The following is a 25,848-nucleotide window of genomic DNA, read 5'->3' as shown; positions in this document are numbered from 1 at the left end:
GCATACTGGATCCTACCAAGTAAGGTAAACAAAGTTCAAGCTGATGTGGGCCATAAGATTGATTACACATCTGCTGTTGCCACATGAAAATCAATGAACTGTCTTCTGGATGGTGAGACTGAAAACAGGCCTGGCTTTAGGTCTTGTGCCAGGAAGATCACTACACCATCACCAACACACTTGGATCTAACACAACTTTACGCTGATCTCCATAAAGCAGGTGGCAAATCTGCTATATTGAGTGTGCTGCCACAATACTGTGAGGAGTTTAGAGATCCTGTGCTGCCTGTCACAAATCTCAAATCCCTTCTCTGCCCACATGACACCAGGCTTGATGGATGTGATTTCTCAATTTTGGAACAGCAAAAAAAAAAAAAAAAGCTAATGTTTCAGAGGATCAGGCAGAACAGATTGAAAAGAGCAAACAGAAACAGCAGAAGTTGTCATTTTGCTTTGCTGCTCAAGCAGGCAGGATCACTGCCTCTAACATGCATGCTGTTTATGCTACTGATATCAGGTCATTAGCTCTTTCAACTGTCAAAAGGTGTGCTATCTTAAAGATGGCAATGTACCACGGCTGATGTCACTCAGGGCATAACTCGGGGCATCATAACATAGAGAAGAGGCAAGGAGGGCCTATATAAAAAAAAACAAGGGAAAACATAACAGCCAAGAGGCTGCAACATGTGGGTTTTTCATAAACCCAGCTTTCCCTCAAGTGGGAGCATCACCAGATGGTATAGCGAGGTGCAGTTGCTGTGGGAAATGTTGCACTGAAATTAAGGGTCCCTCCAAGTACAGAAACAACTCAATCAAAGAGGCTTGTTTGGCCAAAGACAGCAACTTCTGACTCAAACTTGTTGATGGAGAGGTACAATTGAAACACAGTCACCAATATTAAAACTCAACTGCGCAGAGAACCAAACACTGACTTTTGGAGGGCACATCTACAGAAGGCACAACTATTTTTCATGGCAGTTTCCATCCCAGAACTCATTGTGCAACACTTCACTCAAACGGTCTCCCAAGCATCAGTGAGCAACAACAAAAAACAAAATGTAAGGAAGGCCAGTAACATGTAAAAAGCAGAGTGCAAAAAAACAGAAAACACAATGGTGTCTGTGTCATGGACCTGAACAGAAAGGTGACATGGTGGCCTGTGAAAATGAAAATTGTAGAGTCCAGTATTTTCATCTCGAATGTGTTGGATTTGAGGATGCCCCTGCAGCAGATGATATCTAGTTTTGTCCCCCTTGTTCAAAGAAAATGTGCTATAAAACTGACATTACATGAGCTGTTATTTAAGTTATTTTACAAGTTACTGCTTTCATTACTGCTCAGGCCTGCGCCCTGGTGAGGCCACTACAGTTCCACAGGATCAGAAACAAAACAGGAGGCAACAGTTACGAGTTATAAGTCCAGAGCGATTAGCATAAGCTCGAACGCTACAGGCTGTCTCCGATGGTGGGAGGGACCATCTCAGTCCCACATCTTCATCCCTACTGTCAAGTGTTCCAGCATTTTCCTAGTGTTTAGTGTTCCTAGTTTTCTAGATCTCTGCTTGTGTTTTTGACCTCGTCTTTGCCTAAGCCCTTTTCTGGATTCTTGCCTGACTGACTGCACTTTTGTGAACCAAACCCTTTTTTCTCTGAATAAAGACTTTTGATCTTACAACTGAACTGTCTCCAGAGTTGTGCACTTGAGTCCTCCATCTCTGTGTACCAGTTTTGACAACTGCCTAACAATGTTATAAACATTAGACCGGAGAGGTGATGTAAAAGTTATTTAAGTGTAGTTCCTCTGGTTAAAGTTTATGGCTTGTGGCATGGCAAAATCCAAGTGTGACCTGCCCAACTGGAGGGTAAGGCTAATCCCACCTTAACCTGGGCTCCACCCAAGACCACCTACTCTATACAGGTCAACACACAGATAAGTGTAAAGAAATTAAACAGAGATGTGGCTTCGAGCACAACTGTATCAAAATGTATTTAAAAAGATCAATTTAAAAAACAGTAATGTTGTAATACAACCAGAGACCAAGTTATTAATATAATAAAGATAATATCTGCCAAGTAGGTATTTAAGAATTTAAAATACCTCCCACACCCTCACGATCATGCTGTTTCTGTGCAAATAATAAAAAATATATATATTCAAAGTACTCCTCACTCTAAAGGAAAAAAACAAAAACATGATTAACTAGCCAGGCTGACTGGTACAGGATAGCCTCTTCTTCCCACGACTATATCACCATGTGTTTGCACAGTACTGCCACCACTGCAAACACACACACACACACACACACACACACACACACACACACAGCAAACTAACACCCCAAGGTGCCGTGTAATACTTATCTGCATGCAGGTGCACAACAACCCATATGGCTAGAGCCACCACACAGTACAGCCCGGGTACCTAAAGCTAAATATTTGGATGATTGAATTTCTGTCAAACCACTCCAACTCTGATCTATCTGCGACAAAGTATAGATGAGATAGTGATATCTAGTTTTAATTATTACACAGTAATGGAACCACAGTGCCATCCAGTGGACAATTTTCAGTGAGGTTGAATGTTGAACAAAGACTTCTACTGATGTATGATTATTGTGATATCTACTAAATTATCATTAAACTCTATGTAACTCAGCTAATATGAGAAGTAAGTTTGTTAAATAACTATAGTATGTTTTAATTTAGCTGTACTGATGATTGTTGACTTTTGTGTGAGACCCTGTTAATTAATGTATAGCCAACAAAGACTACATTTTTATTTTTTAACCTAATCAAAGGATTTAACTCTGGTATTGTGATGGTGATAACATCATAGAGGTGTGTCTCTGAACATTTGTGTAACGTATCATACATATGCAATTCATGTTTAAATGTGGATGAACATGGTGAAATGTTGAATTGAAACAGATGGGTTAATAAAATAGACAAACACGACACAGAGAGAAATCAACTAAAATGAAATAAAACAGGACAAGAAGGGAGGTCTACAGAAAGGCTTGCCGATATAAATGGGTTTTTAGGCGTCGTTCAAAACAGTCCAAGGATTCGGCAGATCTAATAGATTGTGGAACATGATTCCACAGAGTTGGGGCTAAAAATGTTAATTTGCGGTCACCTTTTGGTTTGGCGTCTGTGCAGGGGATAGATAGGCCAAGATTTGAGGATCGAAGAGGTCGTGAAGTGGAATGGGGAACAAGGAGCTTAGAGATGTAGCTAGGGGCGAGGTCATGGAGTGCTTTATATGTAATCAGCAGGATCTTGTAATTTATTCTGAATTTTATCGGAAGCCAATGGAGGGACACAAGAACAGGGGTAATGTGGGAGCTACAGCTAGTTCTGGTTAGAAGTCTAGCTGCTGTATTTTGGATTAACTGTAAATGTTTTAGAGAAGACTGACTAAGGCAGGTGTAGAGGGAGTTACAGTAGTCTAACCAGTAGAAAATTAATGTATGGATTAATTGTTCAAGAACAGTAGGGGACAATATAGGTCTTATTTTTGCTTACTTTATTCTTAACTGAAGGAAACAGGACTGGACAAGCTTATTAACATGATGGTCAAATGTCGTTTACTGGTTGAAGATGATACCAACATTCTTAGCAGTGGATTTAATGTTCAGGTGAAGTGGGCCAAAAAACTGAGTAGCTGCAGTGACAAAGATTTCAGGACCAATTAATAGAACTTCAGTTTTGTCAGGGTTATAGATGGAGGAAATTTCAAGTCATCCACTCTGTGATAGCAGCTAAACCATCATGGAGGGAGTACAGCTGGTTCAAGTTATTGGGTTTGGCAGAGAAATAGATCTGAGTATCATCGGGTGTCAGCTTTCTTCTTCCCTGCGGCAGAAATGGCATTATATGGCACAACAAAACCTGAAAAGTGGCATAGCTTGGAAGTCCAGAGTAATACTTTAATTTTTTATGTAATGTTTGCGATCACCATCCCTCAAAAATTGTCATTTTGCATTCATCAAGTTCATGCTTCAGATGCCTGTTTTCCTCTAGCAGATGGTTGATTTCATCGTGCCTAGATTTGCAGAGCACACATTCCTCTACACTCTGCTCATCAGGATGTTGTGCCATGTCCACTTCCTGTTGTGCCCTGTTGTCCACTAGCTGTCAGGCCCTCCTGTCTGCTTTCTGTCAAACTCTCTCCTCCGCTTTGCGTCGAGCCCTCTCCTCCATTTCCTCGATCTTTCCCTAGTCTTCTCATGTTTCAAGTGATGTGCAAACCTCTCTTGGTCTGTCACTTTCACTTCATTGTGGCCCTAAAGGAAAGATGGCATCCAGTCAGGATAGGTGTAGAGCATTACATATGCTGGTTGTCCTGTAAATACAACAATTTTGTAGGTTATACACAATGATGCAAATCTTAATATCCTTTCAGCCACATCTCATGCTGGCAGAATAACTAAATGAAATGCCCTGGCAGGACAGAGAATGATACATAGCCTAAATAAATATGTTGCATCCCTGAGCATTTGTTGTAGTTTTATCAAGCGGGTAGTTCCGGATCTGAAAAGTGAAGCTAATGCGGAAGTACCTTAAACCAGCATTCTCTCTAATGGCCGGCAGGGGGCGACTCCACTGGCTCCAAAAAGAAGTCAGTTTGTGTAGAAGTCTATTGGAAAATTACCCCACTTCTTACTTGTGTCAGGTTGAGTAGCAGGAATGGACGCAATTGCAGAGACCAGCATGCAGAGATTGCAAGGTAGACAAAAACCTTTAATCTTGAGGTGGGTTGAGGTGGGTTGGGTTGGGTAGGGTAGGACAGGACAGGACAGGACAGGACAGGACAGGACAGGACAGGACAGGACAGGACAGGACAGGACAAGCTGAACAAAACAAATGATCCAACAAAGACTCAACTCACAACCAGACCTTAAATACAGACTAAACTAATCAGGGAATGGGGAACAGGTGACGAGACACAAGGGCAGGCTGGGAGTGATTGGTGAGGGAAACACAGGAAGCAGGGCAGGTGTGGGGAAGACACAGAGCAGAGCTGGGCTAACGAGGGTGAAGCAGGGCAGGTGAAGAAGAGCACATGAACACACAAGGGAAACACAGCAACAAAACCAAAACCCAAAAAACACAAACTCCAAATACAACCCACACCAACCCGTCCAAGAACCATCATGAACCCAAACCCAAGTACACAACACGCCAGGCCAAACAACAAAAGGCAGTCCAAACCGACCACCCAAATACAACAAGAAAACCCACATGACCAGAAGGACTAAACAGAAGTGCAAACCAGGAGACCCCAAAGAACACAAAAACACAAAAAGACCAAAAAACAAACAAAGTCCAGGCAGGGTGTGGCAACTTGATTCATAACCTCATTAAATACTTTCCTAATGAGTTTATGGTCTCAATTGATAGTTTAAAGTCTTCTTCAACACAGCATGATGTTCATTTTGTAAATTATGGTCCCATTTATTTGAAATTTGGTGATAAAGCAGGGTATGCTTTAGGGCGTGGCTACGTTGTAATAGGCAAGTCACTACTACAGCGATGTCACTAACCTTGGTTAGGTAGCATAAACATAGAGTATCCCCAGATTCATAGAATGTAGCTGTAGGCGTAGCTGCAGCTATTTCAGGTTTTTTCAGTTCATGAAAGTTAATTCTAACATTCTGGTCACTTAAAAAAGTCTTGTTCAGTCTTTTGTTGTACTAAAAGACCCTCTAAGGAGTCAGTTACTCTGTTTTTCCAGTAAGTACATTTTGTTTTAATGGTTTCATGCCTGTTTTTTTTGCTAGCAAAAATCAGCATTAGCATTAGCATTATCACAGTTGACCATAGACTGTAAATGAACCATGCTATTTAAATTAGCAGCCAGCAGCTAGGGTTAGGGTCAGCTCCACCCTCTCGTCCAAATATGGTCACTTCTCATCACTTCTGGCTCCAAAAATCCCAGATGGTGACGGTCAAAATGCCAAACCCGAGGCTTCAAAACACAAGTCCGTAAAAACCAGTGGGTGACGTAATGGTGGCTACATCCATTATTTTTATACAGTCTGAATTTTACACACACACACCTGTGTTAACATTCAACATAAAGAAGCAATGAGAGCATGTGTATTTTTCAAGAAATATTAAAATTGAAAATATTGTACAATTTAGGTAAAAGTTAGAGACCAGAGAACTCATGTGACTGAAATTCTCTATTGATCACACAGTCTGACAAAGTTGAACTCTTTATTAAATAGCCTGAAACACAGTAACAGGGTGAGCTGTCTGACCTTCAAATAAACGTTTCTTCCTGCAGTTTCAAGAGTAAAATCTTCACCTCCTTCATAAAATCCAGGAGTCTGTCCAGGTCTCTGAAGCTAACAGCTAATTCTGCACTGTGAACTGACTGGGAGGTTACCATCCTGGGATAATGAATGTTTTCCATCTATTACTTCTGAGATTTGTGCAGTTTATAGCCTAAAAACTTCACATGTTGAGCTTCTCATAAGCTCTCTGTCATTCTGGTTAGCTTTCTGCCTTGCGCCTGTGTGCACATCTCACCGACGACGTTGCTCAGAAACCCATCTATTATAGCACGCTCTAGCTGGAAGAAACCAAGTAGCCTAAAAAGAGAGGGAGGTCTGTATGTAGCAGGCAGAGTTAAATATGAATAGAAGTACAGTGGAAACTGCTTATACTGATCACTTCTGTCCGGGTCAAATTGATCACTATAAGTGGATGATTATTACAACCAATTTTTTTTCTTAATTTCTCATGCAGATTACTATCTAATTGACATTTGTATAAAGTAATAAAACAGGAGCTTCGCTATTAACTGAATTTTATGACTGTTTCAAAATACAGAACAGCTGTTTCAAAAGCTTGTTTTGCTGCTGCATCTTGTAAGCTCGTTTCTCAATGAGACTACGTTTTTCATTGAGAGAAAATGACTTTTCTTTCTTTCTTCATGATTTTAATGTCACCAGCCTCAGGTAACCAGTTGGCAGCATTGTGTATTGTGCATTTAGGCTGCGGGGGTGGGGGCCACAGGGGCGCTGCAGCAAGAGAGTTGAACCAGAATCAACTTTTGGAGAAATACAATCTGTAATGCTGTACAACCCTGCCATGAGAGAAAACAAAAACATTACTAGGAAGAGGGGAGGACATCTCTCTTCATTTGATAACGTTAAAAGTTAAGTTAGACTTTGCTGACTCCCAACTCATTTTAAAAAAGACGAGAGAGAGAAAGAGAGAGCTCGAAAGTGGACAGAGGCAATATTCATTGTTTCTAGAAGTAGTTTCCACAGCCAGGGTCCAGCCCACCAAGACCAGCTCTTTTACCTGCCGCCCATTTGGCAGCTGGTATTGGGCACATATGAGTGCACGTCTAATTTTTTGTGCAAATGATCACATGCTGTCAGATTAAATTTGCAACCTCTTCAGCAAACAGAGGTACACTTCTGAGGCATGCTGTGTCTTATAGGGCAAGACTTAAGCATGGACACCAGTGTGAGTCTGGCAGGAAGACCTGCACAGGAAGAGGAAGTTGTCATGTACACTATGTTCAGCTGCATTTCTGTCTGATGCTCAGACAGCAGCACGACAGCATGGAGGTCACAGCTTTCTGCATCAGACTCTGTGAGTACTTAGTGTCAGTTTTCTCTTTTTCTTCTTTTTAAGCCTTATATTTTCTGATATATAAATGCATCTTTGTCTGATATACAGTTTTCTTCCCTTTTCTGTCCAGCTGTATTCATTCTTCTAAGTGTGGATGTTCAGAACAGTGGTAAGTAGGAGTTAATTCAGGGGTTTAAATGATTTTTCAAAATTGTTTAAACTTCTGCCTCCATCGTGATGATGTAATGTAGGCTTATATATTTATGTTTTTTCGTAAATGAACCTGACATTGAATTAGGCTTTGTATTTTGTGGTAGTTCATTTTCAAATTTAGTGTGTGCTGTTGCAAAAAGAACAAATTTAAACAGTATCTTTTAAAAGGTGCAGGTACATTGATTTGTCCTTTTCTTTCTATGATAGAAATCATATTTTTGTATAATGGATTTTACATTTTTATCTTGATCTGTCTCTTTCTCTCTCAGATGCAGCTTTTCGTATCATTCCAACCAAACTGCAGGTCTTTCAATATGAGTCTGTCTCTTTTCACTGTGAGGGTCTCGATGACTCGAGTCAGTTGGAAGGGATCAGAGATACTAAGGAATTTATTTCAGCATGTAATATTACGAGCACCTCAACAGTATCTTGCACCATTCCGAGAGTCTATCTAGCAGACAGTGGAGAGTACTGGTGTGAGACTAAAGGAGGGAAGAAAAGCAACCGTGTCAACATCACTGTCACTAGTATGTTTAAGTCATTATAAAGTCATTACATTAAATCCATCTTGTGGATAGTCAATGAAAGAAATGCTGAGATACAGATTGAACAGTATGTTTTTGTAGAGATTGAACTGATATCAATCTTCCCTTCGAAAACTCACAAAGCAAGTAAACAAGTATATTCCATAAAATTTCCAAGTATTCTTTCAACAACAGATATAAAACCCTTGTTTTTCAGATGGCTCTGTGATCCTGGAGAGTCCTGTCGTCCCTGTGATGGAGGGAGACACATTGACTCTGCGCTGCAGAAACAAGACGATGTCTTCCCGCCTCAGAGCTGATTTCTATAAGAATGGCCTCTTCATGAGAAGCAGCTCTACAGGAGAAATCACCGTCCACAGTGTGTCCAAGTCTGATGAAGGATTCTACAAGTGTAACATCTCTGATGTTGGAGAATCACCAGAGAGCCGACTGACTGTCAGAGGTAACACACTGTTTAAAGCTACAACTAGATTAAAATAATTTACCTTTAGATGGCTGCAGTGAATGAATAGTTCAACTATTCATTCTTATATTATTTACTGATGTTTTTTTAAGCCCTAAGGCACAATGTGTTACATACTGTTAACATGGTTACAGCAGATTTGTTCTCTTGTCTTTGCAGCATTTACATTAGATTGTTTTTGGAGATTATATAAAAAAATATGTTGATACTACAAAAAAACAAACAAACAAAAAAACTCATTATTTTCACATAAATAAAACTGATATCAATCTTCCCGTCTAACTCCCACAAAGTGAGGAAGACAAGTCTAGTTCATAAAAGTTCAGCAGAAGATATAATTGTTTTTCAGCTGGCTCTGTGATCCTGGAGAGTTCTGTCGTCCCTGTGATGGAGGGAGATTGTGTGACTCTGCGCTGTAGATACAAGACGACTTCTTCCCATCTCACAGCTGATTTCTATAAGAATGGCCTCTTCATGAGAAGCAGCTCTACAGGAGAAATCACCATCCACAGTGTGTCCAAGTCTGATGAAGGATTCTACAAGTGTAACACCTCTGATGTTGGAGAATCACCAGAGAGCCGACTGACTGTCAGAGGTATCAAACTGTTTAAAACTACAACTAGATTAAAATAATTTACTTTTAGATGGCTGCAGTGCATGAATAGTTCAACTATTCATTCTTAGAGTTTTATTTACTGATGTTTTTTTAAGCCCTTAAGGAAGATGTGTTACATAGTGTTACCATGGTGTTACAGCAGATTTGTTCTCTTGTCTTTGCAGCTCTTGACAGAGAGACGTGTCCCTCCTCAGATCACTCCTTCTATGTTCTCCTGCTCTTAAGGACTGTGTTCACCATTGTGATGGTGGTTCTGCTGCTGCTGCTGGTGGGACTACTTCACTGTGGGAAACTCAGAGTTACACAAAAATAACTGATAGTCACATATGAGAGAAACTCGCTGGTACGTGATCAGTACAGAGTATGCTGGCAGCTAGTTTGGTCATTACGATAATGAAGCAGAAAACATTCCATCATGCTCTGGGTCTGGGAAATTCTGGTAGATCCAAAGATATATTTTAAATTCAAGATTTTTTTGTTTGTTTTTTTTAACTTTCTTCAGCTTTTTAATTCACCTTTATGTTTGATCAAGTCCAGTGTTTGCTGTCAAACGTCTCTGCATTACGTGTTCATGCTTGCAGTGGCTGCTGTTAGACTTTCTCACGAGCAGAAAAAGTTAAAAACCACAGAGTTACCGCATATACATCACCTATTTTTAAAACAGACATTTTCTCAGCATATGTTGTTCTGTGTTTTATTTTAGATGCTTCAGATAATTTGAGCTTCTCAGACACAAACCACATGAGACGATGTATTTATATAGAAGAGAGTTTGTTTGATAGCTTGAAGGGTAAATTGTTTTTATAAGAATTTATATTAAAGGAGAAAATAACATGTTTTTTGTGACTTTCTGTTATTTTTGTCCTATTCTGGTGTAAACATAGTCAAAGTTACAAAATTTGTAGTGATGTATTTGTGAAGCTGACATTTTGAGTGAAGAACAAGAATAAGAAGTGAAACTCAACTACTACTGTTGGTTTACATAACCTCCGTCAGGAGGGGGGCCTGAAAGAGACAGGAGCTAAAACAGCCTGTTGAGACAGAGGCTGAACCGAGGGGCTGCATAAAGGGCCAGTCTGTCCAAAAATAGCAGAACAAACTCAAAACTGACTTATATAACATAATATAATTATGAAGTACGAACATAGTAAACAAGCTTCTGTACCATGTTTGTTACACATCCCCCGTGAAATGACTGGTTTCATTATCAGAATTTGATCCATTCAGTCCAATAACGTTTGGAAAATCTAGAAGAGTTGCACTATTAAATTATTTTATCCCCATTTAAGTTAGCAAAGGTCTAACTGGAAGTTAGGTGGCTCAGCTGGTTGAAGTCTGTAGTGTGCCTGCTCTGCCACTAGAGCATGTGCAGTATGTGTTCATCCTGCCAGCGTGAGGATGTCAAACCCAACACCAGATTAAAAACTCTGTATTTGACTATACTGTGAAATACAGAGAGATTTACCTGGTGGTGATAAACTTAATCAGCATTGTGTGAAGTCATTTGGCAAGAGTATGAATCTAATGGATGTTCATTTATATGTTAAAGTTCAAAACTACAGATTTAATACAAAACACAGAATAACAACAATATTCCAGTTTGATGATTTACAAAGCTGAGCTGTAAAAACATGACAATAGATAATGACATGACATCATCAAAGTTACATCATATGTTTTAAAATATAATTATGAAAAGCATTTATGATTGAGGTATAATTGAGAAATTTAATTTCATTACAGTTCATTAAGCTAACATGCATCTCAAAGGCAAAATGATCAGCAGAACCATTTCTCTACAGGAAAATTTCATTAAAAAAATTAAAAACAGTAAAAATACAGAAAGACATGCCTGAAGCACCCTGGAACTTGCTTTAGCCCACATTTTAATTCTGAGTAAACATTTTAGCCCCTCAACTTTATTAAAGTTCAATATATCAGACAAAAATAGCTGCAAGTAATGCTTTACAAAGAAAATACAAACCAGACTACAGCAACATTTCACCACATTTTGGACAAAATCTCTTGTGAACTGTTCAATACAAAAGAAGAACATACTGTACATAGAGTATCAAGCTGATAATGTTGGATTCAGTCAGTGTTGAGTTTATCAAGTATATTTCAGCTCATTTTGTTGACTTTAAATCATATTAGGTGATGTTGACTCGTGTTAACAAAGCATTACTTTTTGGATAATAATGCATAAAGTTTTGTGTTTTCATGTTTGTTGATTTATGGTACAATTGATCATTTCAGCAGGCATCACTGGTGTTATGGATGATTACTTTCTTCATTATGATGATCAGGATTTTTGTGACAATGTGTGATGTGAGTTCATGTTGGATCTCTGCACTGTGGCCGATCAGGGTGACAGTTGGTCTCCAGTGTTTCAAACCCAACATGAAAAACATACAGAACATAACTTTTCTGTCCTAATATCGTCTGTATTGTGATGGATAGTGAGTGTTCACTGAATACCCTGACCTGTTCTCAGATCCATGGTTGCTGTTGGGACCTCGGCTGGTATCCTGTTGGAAATCATCAGGTTATTATTATTATTATTTTGTCCTATAAGTGGGTATCATAAACTTAAAAGCCTACAGCAAACAAACTTGGCACACATGTTTAAAGTCTCACTCTCTACTCAGGCAACAAAAACTACATCAACTGATCACATGAAACAAAAATGACAACTTTTTCATCCTGATCAATAATTCTGTTTTCGCTGGATTTTCAGGTTGTTTTACGTTCTGTATAATGTTAAGCTATAGAGACCCAGAGGGGAAAGAAATACAGAAGGAATTGTTTGATATAAAGATACAAAAACAAAACAAATAGAAAACAAAAATACAGTCAAACCTCTCAGTAAATTGGCTTTATTCTATTTTGATGTTTTTATTTCAGTTGATTTCGAGTTTTTTTATAAATCCAAATTCATTCAGATGAAGGCATCAAACAAGTGTTTTTCCCTTGTGGAGAAACGCAGACTGTCTGCACATGATTTATACTGCAGGTCTGCATCACTCACTAACTTCATTTGTGTCTGAGAGGAAATCCTACAATTACAAGAAAACTGAATGTGACAAGTCCTTTGAAATCACTTGTATGACTTGTATGTCTAACTGATGAATGTGAATGAAGTCAATTTAAATCACTTGTATGAGTTTCTTCAAGAGGTTCTTCCATGAGCATTACAATAATAAAACAGCAGGAACCATCCATGGGTGGTGGCCTGTATTCATACTGTAAATACTAATAGCAAACCTAAGAGAAAAGCAGAAAATATAAACAATCACTGACCAGTTGGGTGTGCTGAGCTTTCAGTTCAACCATCTGTCTCCAACTCCTCATTATTGCTCTTGAGAGTCTGATTCTGTAAACATAAAGACCAACAGAGAAAACTAACATTAGATGTTGAGAGAACATGACTTTGTTTTTATTGGACTCATTATACTCAGTAATTTCTAATTAATATGAATTCTGTGTGACAAATGCATTCAGTTGTCACTTGAGTTTATCTTGGGATGTGAGCTGCCATAAATATTCATTATAAAATTATGAATGCTTCTTTGTGTGGTTTATTTCAGTATTTGTCTATAAAACTAAAGATACAATGAAGCATAGAACACAAGAAGAAAAAAGGTGCATCTTGGTAACAGATTTGAAACTAAAAGCAAAACAGTAGATGGTGGAAAACAAAATCAGTATTAACTGGATGAACCTCATCTGTCTTGGTGTTTATCTCCTTCTCAATGCTCTTTTTTCATCCTGGAGCTTCTTCACTGACATATCTTAAGAGGCAATATATGTGAGTTAAACACAAAAAAGTCTGATTTATGCAGCATTTTAATTTAAATAAAGAGATGAAGATGTCTGTACGTGACTCGTACTGTACGACAGGTCTGCATCACTCACTAACTTCATGTGTGTCTGAGAGGAAATCCTACAATTATAAGAAAACTGAATGTGACTGAAGTTAATTTAAATTACTTGTTTGAGTTTCTACAAGAGTTTCCTGCACGATGAACATTAACATTATAATAAAAAAAACAGGAATACCCCATCAATGCTAACAGCAAATTCAAAAATAAAGAAGAAAACATTCAGACACTGACCTCCTCCTCATGCTGAGCTTTCAGTTCAGTCAGCTGTCTCTCCAACTCCTGATTATTGCTCTTGAGAGACTGAATCTGTAAACATAAAGACCAACAGAGAAAACTAACATCAGATGTTGAGAGAACATGACTTTGTTTTTATTGGACTCATTACATTCAGAATTAATATGAATTCTGTGAGACAAATGCATTCAGTTGTTTCTTGTTCTTTGTGAGATAAAGAGGAAATAAAATGATAAAAACATAAAATGAAACAGAAAACATGAGAATAAATTTGCATCTTGGTAACAGATTTGAAACTAAAAACAAAACAGTAGATGGTGGAAAACAAAATCAATATTAACTGGATGAACCTGATTTGTCTTGGTGTTTATCTCCTTCTCTATGCTCTTTTTTTCATCCTGGAGCTTCTTGACTCACATATCTTCAGAGGCAAGTTCTCTTAATATATGTGAGTTAAACACAAAAAGTCTGATTTATGCAGCATTTTAATTTAAATAAAGAGATGAAGATGTCTGTATGTGACTCGTACTGTACGACAGGTCTGCATCACTCACTAACTTCATTTGTGTCTGAGAGGAAATCCTACAATTACAAGAAAACTAAATGTGACTGAAGTTAATTTAAATTACTTGTTTGAGTTTCTACAAGAGTTTCCTGCATGACAACCATTAACATTACAATAATAAAAAAACAGGAATCATCCATGTTTGGCAGCCTGTATACATACCCCATCAATGCTAAAACAGCAAAATCAGAAGTAAAGAAGAAAACATATTCAGACACTGACCTCCTTCTCATGCTGAGCTTTCAGTTCTCTCTCAGATTCCTGATGACTGTTGGTGAAAGTCTGAATCTGTAAACATAAAGACCAACAGAGAAAACTAACATTAGATGTTGAGAGAACATGACTTTGTTTTTATTGGACTCATTACATTCAGAATTAATATGAATTCTGTGAGACAAATACATTCAGTTGTTACTTGTTCTTTGTCAGATAAAGTATTGAAAACATAACATGAAACAGAAAACATGAGAAAAAATATGCATCTGTGAGACAGATTTGAAAGCAAAAACAAAATCAATATTAACTGGATGAACCTGATCTGTCTTGGTCTTTCTGAAGTTCAGGTACAAGTTCTCATATTAATATGTGAGTTAAGCAGTAACATGAATGGCACAAAAAATTTGATATATCCAGCATTTTAATCTAAATACAGATCAGACATTCATGTAAAAGTCACATTAAGAGAGAATCTAATAAGCTACACAATCAATATTTTCTGTGATTTTAAGAGTCTAATTTATTGTTGTGAACACTCACTAAATAAACCACAGTTACACTTTTTGTCTGTTTTTTCATATAATTTTATCCAAACAGCACCACCCCTTCTGTAAAATGTTCTCAAAATCAACAAACCAGCAAATTACACCAAACATTTCAAGATGATTAGTTTAAATTAAGTGACCTGTAAAATAAAGTGTTAATGACAAAACAATGTTTTACAGTTTCCATGAAGACTTGTCAGCCAATCAGAGTGTTCTTCATACTCTGGTTATAAATAATAATGTTGCTGCTTGTTTCATTGTTTGTATTTCAACACATATTAATCAGAAGAAGCTTCAACACTAAGATATCAAACTCTAGTTTCTGCTGACTCAGCTGTTTGTCATTCAGGTTAACAGAATCAACATCACAGCAGTGATCAATTCAACTACCATCATGTATCACACTGACACACTGGGACTGGTCATGTGTGTGTATCACTAATATCTGTAATTCATCTTAATTCAGAAAGTTAATTATGATCAGATTAACCTTGTTGTCCTTGATGCTCAGCTGATCCTTCAGGTTCTTCACTTCACTCTGTCTGTCCTGTTTCTCCTTCAGGAGTTCATCTTGTTTCTTGTCCAACTGGGAATGAAGAGAGACATGGAGAAAGACTAGATGAGAGACATGATGTTTTTATAAGACATGGTTTAATGATACAACACAATCACACCTATTAAAGGTTTGATTCATTCAGCATTTGAATTGAAGTACAAGTGAATGTTTGGGTTTTGGTCTGGAAAAGGACTCGAGTCACTCTGGTCTCAGTCTGACTACACAGAGAACATAAACATCTGTTGATGTAAAGTCATGTTTGTTTCTGTCTGTTTACAACAGAATCAACATCACAGCAGTGATCAATTCAACTACCATCATGTATCACACTGACACACTGGGACTGGTGATGTGTGTGTATCACTAATATCTGTAATCATCTTAATTCAGAAAGTTAATTATGATCAGATTAACCTGCTTCTCCTTGATGCTCACCCGATTATTCAGGGTCTTCACTTCACTCTTTAGTTTCTGTTTGTCCTTCAGGAGTTCATCTTGTTTCTCCTTCAACTGGGAATGAAGAGAGACATGGAGAAAGACTAGATGAGAGACATGATGTTTTTATAAGACATGGTTTAATGATACAACACAATCACATCTATTAAAGGTTTGATTCATTCAGCATTTGAATTGAAGTACAAGTGAATGTTTGGGTTTTGGTCTGGAAAAGGACTCGAGTCACTCTGGTCTCAGTCTGACTACACAGAGAACATAAACATCTGTTCTATATGTGAGAACACAGAAGATATTTACTGATGGATTTAAGATGTGTTCAAGTGTTTGTTTTGTAGTTTGTTATAAATATTTATGTTGTTGTTGTAGTTTGTTTCATATATTTAATAATCTGAAGCTTTTAAACTGAATCAACAACACAGCTAAACATGAGAAAACACTTTCATGTTAGATGACTGGAAACTAATCAATATGTTACTGAAAATACTTTAATTTTCTTCTTCTGATGTTGTTGAAAGTTGCTTCATGACTCCGAATGATTCTACTGACATATTTGAAACAAAAAACAATAAGTAGAGGTTGGAAGACAAAATCAGTATTGACTGGATGTAAACCTCAGATGTCTTGGTGTTTAGCTCCTTCTGAAGGTTTTGCTTTTTATCCTTGAGAGGAGAGACGATGAAGAGACAAGTTCTCATATTAAGATATGTGAGTTAAAAGGTGACACATACTGTAAGACAAAGGAGTCTGATTGATGCAGCATTTTGATTTAAACAGAGAGGTCAGATATTCATGTAAACCTTCCTTTAAACTTTAGATGAAGTAAAGTCATGTTTCTGTCTGTTTACAGTGTGAAAGTAAATAGAAGAGAACAGAGAGTCTGTTTGTCTCAGTAAGAATGTTTCTGTAAGTGTTAATACTCAATGAAAATAACACTCACTATAAAACATTAGATGCTGAGAGAACATGTCGGGGTCTGCTGGTACCCCAGTCAGTAGGATTAAAGTTAATGATTAAAGTTAAACAATTAAGCTTGTTGATAGAATAAGAAAAAGGGATTGGAGGACAGCTCCAACTGCTTTTTTCTCAAATGTCAAATGTAAGTTAAGTTACATTCTTATGTATATCAGACACAGCTGATTAAAATAACAAGTAGTAATGTTTTTGTCTTTTTTTGTCTGGAAATCATGATGCATCTAATAGACAGATCTGACGGGGAACTGAAAACAAGTAGGTGTCTGGAAAGAAATCTTTTGTGAAGAACACAAATATGAACCTCCTGATTCTTCGTCTCCAGCTCCTCCGTCAGGGTCTGAACTTTGTTCTCAGCTTCCTCCCTCCTCTGCTGCTCATCCTGGAGTGTCTGAGACAAAAAGACAAGAGACAGAAATAGGAGACTAAATGAGAGACCTGTTTATTATTAGGACATGTAACTGAATATTTTACAACAATAATATGAAACATATCTTATGATCTAATTTCTGTGGATTTTAGATTTTAATACAGAAAGTTTTTCTTTAGTAGAAACTTCACATTTTCAGTCCCTTCATGACTGAGAGGATCACACACTGCCATGATAATAAAGGAAGTATTGTGACATAAAGTCAGTGTTCAGTGCTGCACAGTTGTGTTTCTGTTTGTGTTGTTGAGTTCTGCTGAGTCTTACTTTCTGTATCAGAAACCACAGTGTATATTGTTGTATTTCTAGACACCATTCAACCACTTACTGGAGAGATAAAAGACCGAGTTGCTGCACCTTCATCTCCCTGAGGACAGAGATACAGAGAATTAAAATAAAAAGAATTAAAGCAGGAAAATCTTAATAATTAGAAACATAGAAATTTTACATCAGTTTTCACATCCACTTCTCACAGTGACTGGTCAGAGTTGTGGAGGTCAGACAGTCTGCAGGGTTTGATCAAACAAGTAAAACACTATGAACGTCTCTCAGGAGAAACTAAACCTCAGTCCTGCTTTTGTCTTCTTGACTTTTCTACATTATTAATTTAATCAAACACATCCAGTGATCATAAAGATAAAAAACTGAACTAATTCACAATTAACTGCCTGAATGATTCAAGTTATTTGTGTTTCTGATCATTTTCTCTCCTTTATACATTTAGTATTTGTGTTGCTTCTTGATGCTTCTTTTCAAACCTCACATCTTGTGTCTTTATATAAAGATTTACTGTCCTTCTCGCTCAGATCAGACTTTTATTTCTTCATCTTATGTAAGTTGCTCTTGGTTTCCTTTTCCTCCACTGCAAATGACTCTATTGTGTATTAACTCATATGTTTGGTCTTCTTTTATTTTTTACTCTTGTTCTCTTCTGACACTGTTGGAGTTCGGGACTGTTGGTCATTTATGAGGGAGGGGTTGATGCAAAACAGGGGAGGCATGTCAAATAATTTCTGAAGCACTGAGGAGGGACTTATGTTTTTTTTATTTACGCTCAGGGGAGGGTTGTGTGTTGTATTTATTTTTTAAGTTTTTTTCTTTTCAAAATATTTTATCGCTGTATGGTGACGGGACTCGTTTCTGAGGAAATAAAGCATTCAAACCTGCCTATTCAGTTTGTGTCAGAGTGTGAAGAGTTAAATGAAAGAATCCACTTTTGTCAGAATTTTGTGTCTCTACAGTTGTTGGGAAGAAAATGCTGCTTTCAGCTCTGTGATAGGTGGTCCAACTATAATTTTATAGAGAGCCGAGTAATTTGAAATGACAGTAAAACTGACCAATCATATCTTCCCTCCAAATGGTCAGGCTTTGTTATCACTGCTTTATGACAAGTTCAGCCCGCTGTGTGCTGTGAATGAGTTCACACCTTTACCACACTGGTACACCTGTGGTTTGCTGAGTAGACAGAGTCTGCAGACCCTTTGACAATCATCACAGCCGGCAGATCCGCCGCCAAATTTCAGCCGCGAGAGCAGCGTTTATGTCACCACGATCACATGACCCATACAAACACAAACAAGTCAAAGAAGATTGATAAAACTGATAAATGTCATTCAGGTTTACATAAAATCATATTGTGAACATTACTGTCCATGCTGGCAGTTATTTGTCAGCTCGGAAAGCTACCATGGCTTTTTCCCTGTAGGCCGACATTGTTCAATTCAACTACCGTCATGTATCACACTGACACACTGGGACTGGTCATGTGTGTGTATCACTAATATCTGTAATTCATCTTAATTCAGAAAGTTAATTATGATCAGATTAACCTTGTTGTCCTTGATGCTCAGCTGATCCTTCAGGTTCTTCACTTCACTCTGTCTGTCCTGTTTCTCCTTCAGGAGTTCATCTTGTTTCTTGTCCAACTGGGAATGAAGAGAGACATGGAGAAAGACTAGATGAGAGACATGATGTTTTTATAAGACATGGTTTAATGATACAACACAATCACACCTATTAAAGGTTTGATTCATTCAGCATTTGAATTGAAGTACAAGTGAATGTTTGGGTTTTGGTCTGGAAAAGGACTCGAGTCACTCTGGTCTCAGTCTGACTACACAGAGAACATAAACATCTGTTGATGTAAAGTCATGTTTGTTTCTGTCTGTTTACAACAGAATCAACATCACAGCAGTGATCAATTCAACTACCATCATGTATCACACTGACACACTGGGACTGGTGATGTGTGTGTATCACTAATATCTGTAATCATCTTAATTCAGAAAGTTAATTATGATCAGATTAACCTGCTTCTCCTTGATGCTCACCCGATTATTCAGGGTCTTCACTTCACTCTTTAGTTTCTGTTTCTCCTTCAGGAGTTCATCTTGTTTCTCCTTCAACTGGGAATGAAGAGAGACATGGAGAAAGACTAGATGAGAGACATGATGTTTTTATAAGACATGGTTTAATGATACAACACAATCACATCTATTAAAGGTTTGATTCATTCAGCATTTGAATTGAAGTACAAGTGAATGTTTGGGTTTTGGTCTGGAAAAGGACTCGAGTCACTCTGGTCTCAGTCTGACTACACAGAGAACATAAACATCTGTTCTATATGTGAGAACACAGAAGATATTTACTGATGGATTTAAGATGTGTTCAAGTGTTTGTTTTGTAGTTTGTTATAAATATTTATGTTGTTGTTGTAGTTTGTTTCATATATTTAATAATCTGAAGCTTTTAAACTGAATCAACAACACAGCTAAACATGAGAAAACACTTTCATGTTAGATGACTGGAAACTAATCAATATGTTACTGAAAATACTTTAATTTTCTTCTTCTGATGTTGTTGAAAGTTGCTTCATGACTCCGAATGATTCTACTGACATATTTGAAACAAAAAACAATAAGTAGAGGTTGGAAGACAAAATCAGTATTGACTGGATGTAAACCTCAGATGTCTTGGTGTTTAGCTCCTTCTGAAGGTTTTGCTTTTTATCCTTGAGAGGAGAGACGATGAAGAGACAAGTTCTCATATTAAGATATGTGAGTTAAAAGGTGACACATACTGTAAGACAAAGGAGTCTGATTGATGCAGCATTTTGATTTAAACAGAGAGGTCAGATATTCATGTAAACCTTCCTTTAAACTTTAGATGAAGTAAAGTCATGTTTCTGTCTGTTTACAGTGTGAAAGTAAATAGAAGAGAACAGAGAGTCTGTTTGTCTCAGTAAGAATGTTTCTGTAAGTGTTAATACTCAATGAAAATAACACTCACTATAAAACATTAGATGCTGAGAGAACATGTCGGGGTCTGCTGGTACCCCAGTCAGTAGGATTAAAGTTAATGATTAAAGTTAAACAATTAAGCTTGTTGATAGAATAAGAAAAAGGGATTGGAGGACAGCTCCAACTGCTTTTTTCTCAAATGTCAAATGTAAGTTAAGTTACATTCTTATGTATATCAGACACAGCTGATTAAAATAACAAGTAGTAATGTTTTTGTCTTTTTTTGTCTGGAAATCATGATGCATCTAATAGACAGATCTGACGGGGAACTGAAAACAAGTAGGTGTCTGGAAAGAAATCTTTTGTGAAGAACACAAATATGAACCTCCTGATTCTTCGTCTCCAGCTCCTCCGTCAGGGTCTGAACTTTGTTCTCAGCTTCCTCCCTCCTCTGCTGCTCATCCTGGAGTGTCTGAGACAAAAAGACAAGAGACAGAAATAGGAGACTAAATGAGAGACCTGTTTATTATTAGGACATGTAACTGAATATTTTACAACAATAATATGAAACATATCTTATGATCTAATTTCTGTGGATTTTAGATTTTAATACAGAAAGTTTTTCTTTAGTAGAAACTTCACATTTTCAGTCCCTTCATGACTGAGAGGATCACACACTGCCATGATAATAAAGGAAGTATTGTGACATAAAGTCAGTGTTCAGTGCTGCACAGTTGTGTTTCTGTTTGTGTTGTTGAGTTCTGCTGAGTCTTACTTTCTGTATCAGAAACCACAGTGTATATTGTTGTATTTCTAGACACCATTCAACCACTTACTGGAGAGATTAAAGACCGAGTTGCTGCACCTTCATCTCCCTGAGGAGAGAGACACAGAGAATTAAAATAAAAAGAGTTAAAGCAGGAAAATCTTAATAATTAGAAACATAGAAATTTTACATCAGTTTTCACATCCACTTCTCACAGTGACTGGTCAGAGTTGTGGAGGTCAGACAGTCTGCAGTTTGAACAAATGAGTAAAACACTATGAACGTCTCTCAGGAGAAACTAAACCTCAGTCCTGCTTTTGTCTTCTTGACTTTTCTACATTATTAATTTAATCAAACACATCCAGTGATCATTAAGATAAAAAACTGAACTAATTCACAATTAACTGCCTGAATGATTCAAGTTATTTGTGTTTCTGATCATTTTCTCTCCTTTATACATTTAGTATTTGTGTTGCTTCTTGATGCTTCTTTTCAAACCTCACATCTTGTGTCTTTATATAAAGATTTACTGTCCTTCTCGCTCAGATCAGACTTTTATTTCTTCATCTTATGTAAGTTGCTCTTGGTTTCCTTTTCCTCCACTGCAAATGACTCTATTGTGTATTAACTCATATGTTTGGTCTTCTTTTATTTTTTACTCTTGTTCTCTTCTGACATTGTTGGAGTTCAGGACTGTTGGTCATTTATGAGGGAGGGGTTGATGCAAAACAGGGGAGACATGTCAAATAATTTCTGAAGCACTGAGGAGAGGCTTATGTTTTTTTTATTTACGCTCAGGGGAGGGTTGTGTGTTGTATTTATTTTATTTTTATTTTGTTGTATTTTTTATTGTATTTTGTTTTATCGCTGTATGATGACGGGACTCACAAAACGTTTCTGAGGAAATAAAGCATTCAAACCTGCCTATTCAGTTTGTGTCAGAGTGTGAAGAGTTAAATGAAAGAAGCCACTTTTGTCAGAATTTTGTGTCTCTACAGTTGTTGGGAAGAAAATGCTGCTTTCAGCTCTGTGATAGGTGGTCCAACTATAATTTTATAGAGAGCCGAGTAGTAATAGTAATTTCAAATGACAGTAAAACTGACCAATCATATCTTCCCTCCAAATGGTCAGGCTTTGTTATCACTGCTTTATGACAAGTTCAGCCCGCTGTGTGCTGTGAATGAGTTCACACCTTTACCACACTGGTACACCTGTGGTTTGCTGAGTAGACAGAGTCTGAAGACCCTTTGACAATCATCACAGCCAGAGAACTGATGAATGTCATTCAGGTTTACATAAAATCATATTGTGAACATTACTGTCCATGCTGGCAGTTATTTGTCAGCTAGGAAAGCGACCATGGCTTTTTCCCTGTAGGCCGACATTGTTGTTTGTTTTGTCAGCTGACAGTTGCGTGGTTGCTGCTGCTGGTTGACAGATTACACAGATTACAGGCAGATTACACTGCATTTAAACACATAATGTCAACAGTTTTCCCAGCCTTCGCTGTTACTTGTTGAGCAATGCACCAGCACACTGAAATGGAGCAGACCCAATCACAAACTAGCAGGAAAAAACAGATAAACAGGCTGGGAGTGGCTAGTGAGGATTATCCATGCCTATTTCAAGATTAATATCTGATGAAAAGTTGAAGTTCATCAACAAGGAAAAACTGTCACCAGAGTTAATTTGGTGCAGAAAATCAAGGCTTGTTTCAACTCCAGGATTTCGTTTTCAGGTAAGTTTAGTTAATGCATCATCAAAGGGTAAGTTTTTAAAATCTAATAACGGCCGTCGTGCCAGCTAATATTATTAATATATTATTAATAGATATTAATAATATGCATATGTTGCTAATGGTGGTGGTGAGCACGGTGTGATGTGTGTGTGTGTGTGTGTGTGTGTGTGTGTGTGTGTGTGTGTGTAGGCTTATTTAATGTTGGTTTTGTGTGGTAGGAGGGGCGGCTGTCATGCACCTTTATTCTGCTGAAGTGCACATCACTTGTGATGCATTTTGCTTAAGAAATGATCTGTTTGTTTTGGTGATAACTGTCACTCCCTCCGTGCTGTTTGCTTGTTACATTGTCTGGACTAAGTTAGTGTCTTATTTGACTTTCAGAGCTGGAATTGTCATCAGTAACTTTTACAGTACTATAGGAGAGACACAGTAAGTTGGGCTGGTAGTTTGTTTTTTTTCCTGACAAGGGAAGGAAGGTCAGAGGACCAAGGTTGAAGAGTCATGGTTCACTATTACATGTAATAGTTGGGAAAGGTCAGCCTTTGCTTTTTATTTTTTTCTAATAGTACCTACTTTTGGTGTAAATATAATAAAATATGGTTATTCATGGTGGAGGAGGGTCATGCATTTTCCCGCAGTCACTCAGGGAGACTCAAGGAAAAATATTTGTTGCTCCGGGGAGGGTCAAGATAAAAAACAAAAACAAAGTTACACCCCAGCCACCCCCCCTCCCTCTGATACATAATGAACAGTCCTTACTGTGTCTCTGTCTGTTCCTTCATTGAGACGCTGCGTTTCAGTGGCATTACGTCCTCCTCCTTCAGTCTCATCCCTGCAGCTTGTCTTGGTCTCTGTGTAAAAATGAAAGCAGTGACATTAAACTATGAGACATTTTTACTTGCATTTTAGGAGGTTTGATGTCAGTGTAACATGAGATACAAGAAGTCTGACAGTTTAACTGCTTGTAAATAATCTACTCCATCACCCAAATTATTAAAATAAAAAAAAAATACACAAATACAAATTTCATATCACTATTCTCATTAAACCCTGTGAGAGGCACTGAAATTCATTTGTGACTTACTGATCTTCTTTGGTCTCCATTTCCACCCAAAGAACACTGCAGCTGCAACAATTAACACGATGCAAACAGCCAAACTAACAGCCAAACCGGTTGTGACAGTAAAAGAACTGAGCAGGACCTTAAAGAAACCATCTGCAAATGATACAATACAATGAATAACATGTAATTTATACAACACTGGACCTCAGTTATTTGAAACTAAAACCAAAATTTGAGACTAAAAGTAATTTCTACCTGGATTAACAATAATGTGTGTCTCTCTGATCTGGTTGGTGCCGTTCTGTTGGACTCTACAGGTGATATTGTTTCTGTGTCTCTTCTCTACAGTCAATCTGCTGCTGACATTACAGAGGTCATCAGGACCTCTGACTGTCTCTGTAGGTCCAGCAGAGAGGAGGTTTCCCTCACCGTCCAGCCAAAACATCTCAGGCTCTGGATACCAGCCTTTAGACTCACACTGTAACACCACTCCTCCTCTGTCTCTGTCAACACCTGCTATACTGATGACAGGTGAGGAGGCAGCATCTGATGCTGAGGAAAAGGAAAAGTTTAGAACAAATCTGTCAGTGGAGGGAAAATATTGATACTATGGACAATAATCAACAATCAACAAATTTACAAATTAAGAAAATAACCTAATAAAATGAGCATCAAAAGGTGAAAAGCTAAAACTTAAACATGGTAAAGCATCTTGCAGAAAACTACATTTTCTAAATATGAACCAGACTTTTAGGAGCTCTACATTAACACAATAATGATACTTTATCTTTAATTCATTTAATGTATGTGATATCTGCTCTTAAAGCCTCAGCTGGTTGCTTCAAGTTACCATCATCCGCATTTTACTTGTAACCACTTTATCTGGCTTTTAACTATTGAAAGAGATCAGATGTCTTATAAGAGTTAGAAATGAAGAAATGTTGGTAAACATAAATGTTGCTCTGAGTTCATAAATAACTATTAAATCTTTTGGACATGAAGATGTCAGTAATACAGGCTGATGTTAGAGGACTGTTGTACATTTTAACTCCCAACATTGAAACTGTTCAGACCAAATTCATCATTGGATGCACAGACGACACCAAACCACTATGAACACATTCAGTATGTATCTACTTACCAACAACAAGCTCAACAAAAGAACGTTTCTCCAGCTCTGGAATGTAGCATGAATAAATTCCCTGATCAGACATTTTCAGTTTGGAGAGTTTCAGTGAAATGTTTCCGTGCTTCAGTTCTTCAATAAACAGTGATGTTCGTCCCTTGTATGATGGACTTTTTTGCTTTTCTGATTCCCGACCCGAACGCGTCACATGGACAAATGTGTTCAGGTCAGATCTCTTCCACTCCAACACCATGGTATCAACACCCCTGGCAGGTTCCAGATGACACGGCAAAATGATGTCATCACCAACTCTTGCAACTATTGGCTGAGGTGGACCAATTAACTGATACTCACCTGGAAACAAATGCATCTGTTTATTATTAAATCCTGCAGTAAGTGTTTCAGTCTCAAACAGACAGGTGTCAGTCTTCAGTTTGGCTACTTTATTCTCCTGGTTGTATTTTTTTTTTTTTTGTTTGGTTTTTCAGACAGCAGCTGGAACTCATGTATCATTCAACATAATACAACACAGACTCAACTCAAGCACTGCAGACTTATGATGTCGCTTAAAACAACAGTACATTACTATGTCTGTACAAGCAACAGTATAAGTATTAAAGTATAATATAAAAAAT

General features: G+C 37.6%; 3 protein-coding genes across 3 annotated transcripts in view; 1 reads left to right on the top strand and 2 right to left on the bottom strand.

The window, feature by feature from the left end:
* LOC137174478 (uncharacterized protein MCAP_0864-like) overlaps positions 1-25,848 on the bottom strand; it is a 167,358-nt gene that overhangs the window by 15,252 nt on the left and 126,258 nt on the right. The window contains exons 14-16 of the mRNA XM_067579779.1: positions 19,591-19,686; positions 14,335-14,400; positions 13,545-13,619 (exon numbers count right to left, since the gene is read on the bottom strand). Coding sequence (XP_067435880.1) covers positions 13,545-13,619; positions 14,335-14,400; positions 19,591-19,686 — 237 coding nt within the window. The remainder of the gene's footprint in view (positions 1-13,544; positions 13,620-14,334; positions 14,401-19,590; positions 19,687-25,848) is intronic.
* LOC137174482 (butyrophilin subfamily 3 member A2-like) overlaps positions 1-25,848 on the bottom strand; it is a 75,067-nt gene that overhangs the window by 9,841 nt on the left and 39,378 nt on the right. The window contains exons 4-5 of the mRNA XM_067579807.1: positions 24,343-24,639; positions 24,109-24,240 (exon numbers count right to left, since the gene is read on the bottom strand). Of these exons, the coding sequence (XP_067435908.1) occupies positions 24,109-24,240; positions 24,343-24,639 (429 nt within the window). The remainder of the gene's footprint in view (positions 1-24,108; positions 24,241-24,342; positions 24,640-25,848) is intronic.
* Positions 7,346-10,625, top strand: LOC137174483 (putative high affinity immunoglobulin gamma Fc receptor IB). The gene is made up of 5 exons (XM_067579812.1): positions 7,346-7,613; positions 7,723-7,761; positions 8,075-8,332; positions 9,163-9,408; positions 9,594-10,625. The coding sequence occupies exons 1-5, from the start codon at positions 7,379-7,381 to the stop codon at positions 9,740-9,742; spliced, it is 927 nt and encodes a 308-aa protein (XP_067435913.1). The 5' UTR covers positions 7,346-7,378; the 3' UTR covers positions 9,743-10,625.

Source organism: Thunnus thynnus, chromosome 22 (genome assembly GCF_963924715.1).
Source record: "Thunnus thynnus chromosome 22, fThuThy2.1, whole genome shotgun sequence".
Classification (NCBI taxonomy): domain Eukaryota; kingdom Metazoa; phylum Chordata; class Actinopteri; order Scombriformes; family Scombridae; genus Thunnus; species Thunnus thynnus.
Note: the sequence above shows the minus strand (reverse complement) of the source record. Positions and strands in the feature narration are given on the sequence as shown.